Here is a 10108-nt window from a genome sequence, read left to right as displayed (position 1 = left end):
ATGCATGTACAAATAGTTTGTATCTCATTTCCGTCAACCAGCCCTCGCCAAATTTTTCTTGAAAACATGCCTGTTATTAACAGGTCATAGCTCATAGGTAAACAAACACACCGTTTCACTTTGTTACTATTTTTATCTGGAGAATCGTTAACTGAAGTTTTTCTTATACCAAAGCACCCCTTCTGTTAGTTAAAAAGCAAAATATTAATTTCGTCACAAATAACCAGGGTTACATAATTTTGTTCAATGACGAACACGGAATCGCTGGTGTTTGGCATTAACCACAAAAAAAAAAAAAAGCTATTCATGTTTGATCTCACGTAGTCAAAAATAATTTTAATTTAAATATTATAAATCTCGAGTTACCAGGAGACATGGTCTCCCCCTTCCTTCCCCTCCCCCTCCCCCCCCCCCCACAAGTCACGCTGGGATATAAGTCATGTTTCCTACCTCAATTTTCATGAGAAATCACAACTACACAACTTCACAATAATCCTGTGTAAGTTAATGTATCCCTAAACATAAATTTTGTAACAAGAGTAAACATTTACTCTGAGAATGTACCGAGGAAGACGAGTTAGCGGGTTGCTTTTCGGTATCAGAAGGAAATAAAATAATTTTAATTTAATGCGTCAAATAGAATATATTTAGGTAAATTTAACCAAATACCCTTGAAAATGCGACTGTTGAAATAATGCCAACCATATTTATTTAAAATAAATTTATAAAACTTAATTTGGTTTTAAACGCTGATTTGGTTGCCACAGCTAAATGTTTTCATCACATACAGCTGCCACAAACAAAAATTTTGATTTGATGTTCGTCGGTTTCATTTTGATGGTTTGGTTATCTTAATGATACATTTTCTTGGCACTATTCAGACAAACAATTTATTGAATGAAATAAATTTAACTCACAGAACTGTGCAAAGACAATTGGCATATAATTCTGAGAACAGTAAATCTGTGTCTTCGTAAAAATAATGTATAATTCGGAGTAGAGCTTCACTGAGATTAGCGTTTAGTAACTACAAAGTAACACTCTTCGTTAAATTTGTGCCCGTTTAACCAATCGCCGGTACTGTCGTAAATTTACTTTCCTGCTGGAAGTTTGGATATATTTAGCAAACGAGGTGGCGCAGTTGTAAAACACTGACACTCGCATTCATTGGTACTCGAATTTTCCGGTCAAGCCATCTTGAATTCGGCTTCCCTTGGCGTCCCTGAATCACTTCAGGCAATTGCTGGGTGGTCCCTTACAGGAGCGACGACTGGTTTCTTCCCTAATATCCCTGCATTTGGTTTGTGCATATGCTCGTTTCTAATGAACTGGCTGTCGACGTGACGTAAATCCCAGATAAAATTAAAATAAATGAAGTTTGGATTTCTAGTTTACATGCACCAAATTATTGCTCAATATTATTTAAAAAGTGAAAATGTTTAAATTTTTAATAAATAAGCTATTAATAATTTTTATCGCCCATGTCAAAATTCAAAATGTTATGTTTCTGAAAAAGATTTTTTTTTCACTTCATAGTAACATGCAGCAATAAATTTTGATAATGTTGTATTTTCCTTTTTTTTCAGATCTCTCCACGACCAAATGCTATCTTCTCGCAGCCTCCGGCTGTGCCAGAGAGAAGCAGGTTTGGGCTGCCTACACGCATTTCTAGTGCTGAGTATGCATACACGAATAAGTTTCTACCATCTTCTCAGTTTTACGAGCAGCCAACACACACATCACCACATAAACGAAACATCAGTGCTGAATCAGAATTACTCGGCAGAAAACAAAATTCATCACCATCCAAAACATCACAAAAAAACTGCGGGTTCTACCAGCATACAAGATACGACCAACTCCTCGATAACCCCAATCTTATAAATGACAAACAAGTAGGTACAAAAACCATTTTAAATCAGTTGAAATTCCAAAATATTCCAACGTCAATCGTCGGAGAGAAGCAGATAACAGTACAACCACACTATATACAGCACGCACCACTAGCAGTTACACCTTCGCCATTTAGGAGGATGGATTCGCTTATACCAGAAACACTGATCTGTACGGCTCCACAGATTCATCCACTACCGTACAGGCCACAGCAACGCGACAGAGACGAACAAATATTCTATGAACGGCAGTTGCAGAAGAAAGTACAGCTTGCGAATTGGAAACTGAGAAACCTTCACTTATTTGATGATCACGACTTAATGAGAAGAAGAGCAATAAGTTCTCAACAAAAGTTAGACGGCTTTCAGCAGCCTAAGATAACAGAAAAAGGCGAACTTCGCGCTCTCCACCTCCCAGAATTGCCAACACGCACATCACTACTTCCCCAGACTATTCCAAGTGAAAAGATTTATCAGAGTTATGAAAAAGCTACTTCAGACACACCGGTCATCCCAAAAACTTCACAAGTTGATTTGAAATCCGAGCAGAGTACTAAAAGAGCTCACAAAACCTTAGAACAACTGGCTTCTCAAATCCACCCATCAAATCTACGCCACGCAGAGAGTACGGGCGTGATGCCAGAAATTGCACAACGGTCACCTAGTAGGACCGTCAATACCAGTAGGTCAAATTACGTTTGTCAAAATGAAGCGAATGTTCCCAGTTTTCACAAACACTATTCGTCCGCCGCTGTGGAGAAACCTTTTGAACATCCACAGTCCTGGTCTCAGCTACAGGCGCCTAGGGCAACTGTATCGGAGGATGCTTCCGAAGCGATCAGAGGGAAAGACGGGCAGGTGGCTGTGACCCGTAGCCACAATGTCGGCGTTAATTTTGACTCCTTGACTCACATCCCTAATCAAAAGGTGATTGCTGACACACAGGAACCTGCACTGCAGAAACACTCCCAGTCTGTGACGCCGAGAAACAGCCAGACTTGTCACGAGACGCAGAAATACAGTGATAGTCATGCAAATACTGCTATCCCGTCTCCATTACCTCAACAAAGTGAAAATAACACAATCAAATCTACAATTCGACACGACTCGAATGTTTCAAGTGACAGTTTCAGTCCAAATTCGTCCCCTAGTTACACAAACAAAACAATGGAAACACCTTTGCTAAAACATCACGAAGTAGGCAAAAAAAGCACGAACAGTCGTTGCGACAAAGTGGCCAAGTATTCTGTTACAGGCGCTAGTAAAGATGCGCTTCTTGATAAGATAGTGTACGAAGGCTGTGGTAAGGATGAGCTATGTAACACGTCTTTAACAAAAAGTATTTCCACACCAGCTTCACTTCAGGCGATTGTACGATTTCGACATGGCTCAAATATGTCCCTGCATCACAGGGTGAGTTACAAAACAGCCCAACACATTTATATATGTAATAAGAGTTATATATGTAACTGTATGGTGCAACTATAATTTTATAGATGTTAAGCTTCAATTATCAGTGACACTAACATAGGAATAATTCGCTCATCATTAATTTCTTATTTCAAATGAAACTCACAATTTCAGTTTATTACAAATACCCATTATATGTCAACACAACAAATAATGATATTCATAATTATTAATTGTTGAAAATCACCTAACTTAAAAAAACCTTTAAAACAATTTAAAAATTTTGAGAAAAAGAAATCATCAATTTATTTGCGCATAATAAATTCACATTCAATTAGGCTCAGCTAACCATTGTTATTTCTCTTAAGAAAAGGTTCTGTATGAATTTTATAACACTAGAATATTTATTTTAACTAAGGAAGTTAGTCTAATAAATACATATACATATTACGATGCTCCTTTAATTACAATAAATACTTACACACATAGATTTAAATCTAGTAGTACAATTTCCTGGAAACTATATTCTCATGTCCTGTGAACTCTTCTGTGTACATTAAAAATGTAAAAAATAAAGTATATAGTTACATATATTCGGAAGTTCCCCTTATTTTCACACGGTAAAATTTTTAATTGAATTTTTATTTCGAGATTCATTGGTTGGACTAGGTAACCAGATGTGTGATTCTAAAATGCAATAGCCTCTTCTTATCATGACTGCTGCTTACGACTATCTGTCTTCCGCCAATATCCCTATTCCCAAATTAAAAAAAAAATGTAGATGACATAAACATTCCCGCCTACTTTTCGTAGCCTCTTAGCACGGCCGTCTTAAGCAGCAGGACTACTGTTGAATGCTGGGAAGTATCGATATTATGTTCTGCTATACCCACTAGCCGAAGCTGACAAAATCAAGTGGTAGAGCTATGTATTGAAGGGTATTATAAATTTTGGTTTAGTAAAATAACATGTTACAATGTAATTTTCTTAAACTTAGTGTATTAAATGCAATAATAAGTTGTAAAAATAGTTATAAACTTCTCTCCGTGGCTGGGATTTAAACTTGAAAGCTTTGAATTGATAGTTTACGTATCAGACTATTCAGCTTAACTGAGATTTATTCAAAATAAAGGGAATTGTACGTTATTAATACTGTAATACCAGGATACAAATAATTTCAAAGTAGGGATTTTTTTCTTTTACTTTTTTTTATTTTTACGTGACTATTTAAGTTCACGCAATGTATTCCGGAAGATTTTTTAATATCAGAAAGGTTTATTTGACACACCGATAAGCTTGGTACGTCCCTGATGTTCATGAAACATTTTACAGAATGTGTAATAACAACGTAAAGCCGAGAAGAGTTGATAGACCAATTAAAAACGGTTCTGAATAAAACAATTTCTAAAAGTGATGTAATTTTCAAGTTATAAGAATTTAGTTTTAAGTTTTTGAATCCCCACCCTGCACCAACTTATTAGCTACTATGACTAAAACCTTTTGCTATACAATAACCCTGCTATTGATGATAAAATTTTTAGTTAAAATCAAATAAGCTATATTTGGTTGGCAACCATTTTTAATCGGGTAACTTTGACTATTTACACTGTAATAACATTTTTTGTTAACTTAGCAAGTTATTTGCTTTAAGTAGCCATATTTTCAAATAACAAGTACTATTCTTTAATTAACTATATTTTAAAATAACTTGCTAAGTTGGCAAATTCATTTTTTACAGCATAATTAGTTACATTTTATCAATTATGAATATTTTTCGCAGAAGTCTACGAAATAAAAATTTTTTCCCCTTAAAGTATAGTTTGTTTTTATTTTGAATTGTTACCAATAGTAAGGTAATTTATGATTTTGTAGCAAATATTTTGAGTCCAGTATTTAATTATATTGGTGCAGGGTGGAGATTTAAAAGCTTTTGAAAAAATTGCTATAACTTGAAAACTCAGACACTTTTAAAATTTTTTTTATATAATCAGAACCGTAATTTACTGGAATTATCGATTTCACGTTTAGTAATGGGTAGAGACCTGCAAAATTCGCGGATTCATTCGGTGATAGGCTAGAATTCAAACACATATACCTCTTAGATAATTTTGCTATTGCTATTGGCTTACTGTTCATCTGGACGAATCTAAACCAGTTATAAACCCTCAACCAAAGAAGGATCGAATCGCAGACAAACCAGCTGAGACGACTTACAAGTCGGCAGCCAATGAACTTGCGTTATTTGCCCGAGTGTACAGGGGTATGTTCAGTCTATCCTGAAGGCCATCGAAACCGCGAATTTTGCAGGTCTTTATAAATGGGTCATCCTGTGTATGTGTGTGTGTGTATATATATATATATATATATATTGTGTGTGTATATATATATATTGTGTGTGTGTGTGTGTGTGTGTGTGTGTGTGTGTGCTGCTACACGTTAGTCCGCCATCTTGACGATTTTAGTTGAGTGGTAGCGATGACGTGTTCCCCCGCCTGTGGGCCTCATTGTGGTATTGTCAAGTACTACCGACAAGCCACAGACGAAGTTCGACCACACCTCGTCGCTCATATAGCTGATCGTCAATTTCCAAGCCCCTGTGCACGAGGCTACAATCACTGGCCACACGAATGAAATGTTCAAATGGAACCAACAGCACACACGATCATTAGTGGGCATAGCCTCGCGTCTAGGGAGCTTGTAAGATGACGCTCTGGTTGCAGAGACCGCCCGTGGCTTGTCGTTAGTATTTGAGTGTAACCACGTCTACCGCCCACCCGCAGTGTACATTTGAGACACTGTTCCCTGTGATCTGCAGGCTGCAGGCGGGATGTGACGTGTGTACGTGACTTCTCTTGTCCCAGTGTCCCGGACGGCAGCTGGTGTCGACCACCTGCGTGGCTGCGTGGCTGCGTGGCTGCGTGGCACTTCACTTCAGCGCGTGCCGCGCCGGGGGTTTCCGGCCACGCGGTGTGACGTCACTAGGGACTGGAAAATAACTCGCGGTTTCAATTATCTAAATGGCAGACTCCACAGTCATGTGCACGCTTGGGCAGGGATGTTAGACGTACCAACTTGTTGGTACACATACAATTTTTCAGGGTCTTGTACCATGTACCAAGTATAAATTGTGCTGGTATGCAGAAATACCAACTTTGAACATCGACCATACGCGATGCGCCATGCATTAACAATTAACATTAGGCGTGGACGAATAATTCGAATAGTTGCGTTTTAATAATTCCATCTGTATACGTTTAATAAAACTGCATTTTAAGAGAAATTTTTAAGTGCTAATTTAATTGAAACCATGCATACTAGGTGCTAAAGATTTTATGGCCATCTTATAATTTCAGAAGCTAGTTCTGTAGAAATTGATCACAGCGCCATGCCGTATTGCCGTCATGGGGTGCGGATTGAATAAAAAATAGGTTACCAACCTTATCATACTTTATTTGTTGACAATTGTGTAACCTTTTATGTTTCCATAGTATATATCGTATTAAAGCAGTTTATATAAATATCATTATATATATATATATATATATATATATATATAAAATCTATGAAACAAAACCTACAGGATCTTTGTTAGTGTAAGATCTTGGAGTGTACCAGTTTTTTTTCTTCAGATACCAGCTTTTAGTGACATCTGTACCAGGTTCGTTGAGCCACTGTCTAACATCCCTGCGCTTGGGCAAGGGTCCCCTGCCCTTTGGTTGCTGCTGCTTGACATTTTTCTTGCCTGGGCTACCTGTGATTCGTTACTTATTTTGATGAGGGTTTCTAATTGGCCCATTGTCTTCCACGTTAAATGTGGGCAAATGATTTAAACAGTTCAAAAGTAAAATTGTTTGAATTCTAGCCTACCGCTAAATGAATCCGCGAGTATTTCCGGTCTCTAGATATCACAGGTTCCGCGGTATCGCACGCGTGTCGTGTTTTTGAACGGAATGGCATATTCTCGGGACCACCGGAGCCTTATAAATTAGGGTTTTTGGAGGGGGTGTGGATTTGCCATCTGGGGGAAGATCCTCTAAATATTAGGAATTCATTCCAGTGCGAGTTTCCCTTATTATCTCGCAATTGAATACCTTCTGCTATCCTCGAGTAAAAACCGTTTCAAAATAAAAAAAATTCCCGGAGTAATTTCACTTCCTGCCAGCTCTGTGAGTTCAAGGACGATATTGGATATCGACAGTATTTCGTGAAGTAATTTAGGGTTATGTGTTTTATTATTTTTTTCTTAAATGTTATTTAAACCTTTTCTCTGCTAGGCAAATCACTATGTCTTATTTAAAAAAATATATATTTAAAAATGACAAGGGTTTTGTTCATGTCTATTTAAAACTGAGATTATCTTAATTATAACTCATCTTGTTATGGCTAATCCAACTGTTTCACAATCTACATGCAGCAAACCTGTCTTTAGGTAAATGGTCCCTAAGGGCCACAGATATGAGCGAAGTACGCATTTTCTCTGTGTTATTTCATTGTTTTCTTGTATTGTCAAAGTTTTAAAAATACTTAAATACACACCCTCGTGTGTTTAGCGTGGCATACATTCATTAACTGTAAAACATAGAAGTCTCAAAGCATATGCTACTTTTAGACGCTAATATACTATTGTTAATTTACTACACCAATAACGGAACAGTAGAAACACCTTTTTTATTAAATAACAATAGTATAAATTGCAATATGCACATACATATTCATATTCACATTAATTTATATTTTTATAATGGAAATACTAAAACAATACGCATTTCATAAAAATTGACAAAAATAGAGCGCGCATAATTCAGTACACGTGATATAGGCGATACTTCTTTGGCAATTCAAACCTCGACTCGTATGTATATCGTAAGGAGTAAACTGGGAGAGAGAGAAAGAGAGAGAGAAATAAGAATTTTCTAAATAAATATTTCTCACTGTTAAAATACTCACATCATAAACATAAACTGCACGTGTTAATGTTTCTTCAAACAATTCTACCATTTGGAACACGCCAAATTTCTGAACAAAATATGAATTTCAAAACAGGTGGAACTATTTATGCAGGAAATGCAGGGACTGTCGTCTCAACAGCGCTTCTACGCTGCCGGTTGAACAAATAGGAACGCGAACGCGCTGGTAACAAATATAAAATTCAAGGCATTCACAGCTGACTGTATAGAATATCTACATCTATTTGCGGAAACAAGTGCATGCGCATACTCTCTGTCTTATACTTTGGTTCATTTATCTTTCTCGGTTGTTTTTTTTTGTGAGGGACGAATCATTTAATAAAGAGGAGAACGCAAAAGAGCCCAGCAACATATATAGCATAATTCTCTCTTTATAACTCTTTGGCCAATTACCTAGTCCATGTCCTTTTCGCGTCAGACACTTTCACTATAGTGTTTCGCGAAAACATTGCATTAAAATTCGGCCTTGAAACTTTACTCTCATCGCAGCCAAAAAAGCTTCACTTCAAAAAAATTTTAACGGTTTTGAGAATGTCCTTTGCAAAAGCAGGGCACACATGCGAGCCTGTGGAGCCAGTGACATCACACCGCGCTGGAGTGAAGTGCCACGAACACCACGCAGCCACGCAGCCACGCAGCCACGCAGGTGGTCGACACCAGCTGCCGTCCAGGACACTGGGACAAGAGAAATCACGTACACACGTCACATCTCGCCTGCAGCCTGCCACCCGCTAGTCCCCCCGTCCGAACAAACAGTCTCAAAATAACAATTAAAAATTTTACCACATGAAAATAAATTACAATATGCGTATCAAAATACTCAAAATAATCACCTGAGCACAGAGAAGAGTAAAATCATTATAGAGTAACTGGAAAAAAAAATCTGTTAGGCCTGTTATAAAAATAATCATTTGGCATTATAATATATTTAAAGCCAAATATATGTGTTGCATGTATTTGAAAACCAATCACGCTTTACCTTTGTGCACAATGTCAACTTTGGTTCTCGCACTTTGCCAACTGAAGCCTGTGTATGCCTCACGCCTGACACATAAAGTAACATCGTAGCGCGTTGAATAGCTCAAGCAACATTTTCAAATTGCAAACTCTCTGAAATGATGAGACATGATGGTATAGCTTTATTATATATCTAGTTTTATTGCTGAATTCATAGAGTAAATCAAAAACTGTTTACGTAATTTACATCTGGCATGAACCAAAATAGTATTTTTTTCCCCTATTTGAAAGGAGTATTTAAAAACTTTGTACAAATATTGTCTTCGTAACTAATTATCTCCATGATATTTATACATCCTTAAATTTTAAACCGGAAATCATACCCACCATAACCAGAAATTTCATTAAACCATACATAAAAATATTTAGAATCTTATTTTGAAGAAAAATCAAGATAGATATTTGAGATTTAAATTTAAACAATATAAAATTTGCGAATGAGCTTGATTATAAGTGAACATATATAATAATATTATATACTTAATTTATTTAAACTTTTTATTGTGTTTCACAGATATTTGGTGTGTTTAAAGTAAGAAGTTTATTTTTGAAGCAGTTTTAAAACAAAAGCACATACAACAATTTATATTTTCTTCTAATGTTATTTATAGTCACTGTACTTATGAATATGTTTTTTGTATGTAACTCTGTACCACAGAGAGTGTTTATTCTTCACGTAGTTGTAATTCTTGTTATTATTTGCTGTACATTTGTTTCTGAAGAACCTTTAGTTCTTTGATATAAATGCATGTTTGGTTTTTTATTTATATATTATTTGAATTGATTTATTGCACATAATTTATTTATTTGTTTTTAATATGC

The 10108-nt window shown here is 36.3% G+C and overlaps 1 protein-coding gene across 1 annotated transcript in view; it reads left to right on the top strand.

Moving 5' to 3' along the window:
• The first annotated feature begins 2528 nt into the window (after positions 1–2528).
• The window catches only part of LOC134528966 (atrial natriuretic peptide-converting enzyme-like), a 91961-nt gene continuing 84381 nt past the window's right edge, over positions 2529–10108 (top strand). Inside the window, exons 1-2 of the mRNA XM_063362634.1 lie at positions 2529–2548; positions 2768–3305. Of these exons, the coding sequence (XP_063218704.1) occupies positions 2529–2548; positions 2768–3305 (558 nt within the window). The remainder of the gene's footprint in view (positions 2549–2767; positions 3306–10108) is intronic.

Source organism: Bacillus rossius, chromosome 2 (assembly GCF_032445375.1).
Source record: "Bacillus rossius redtenbacheri isolate Brsri chromosome 2, Brsri_v3, whole genome shotgun sequence".
Classification (NCBI taxonomy): domain Eukaryota; kingdom Metazoa; phylum Arthropoda; class Insecta; order Phasmatodea; family Bacillidae; genus Bacillus; species Bacillus rossius.
The sequence above is the reverse complement of the archived record's forward strand: the minus strand, read 5'-3'. Positions and strand labels throughout refer to the sequence as shown.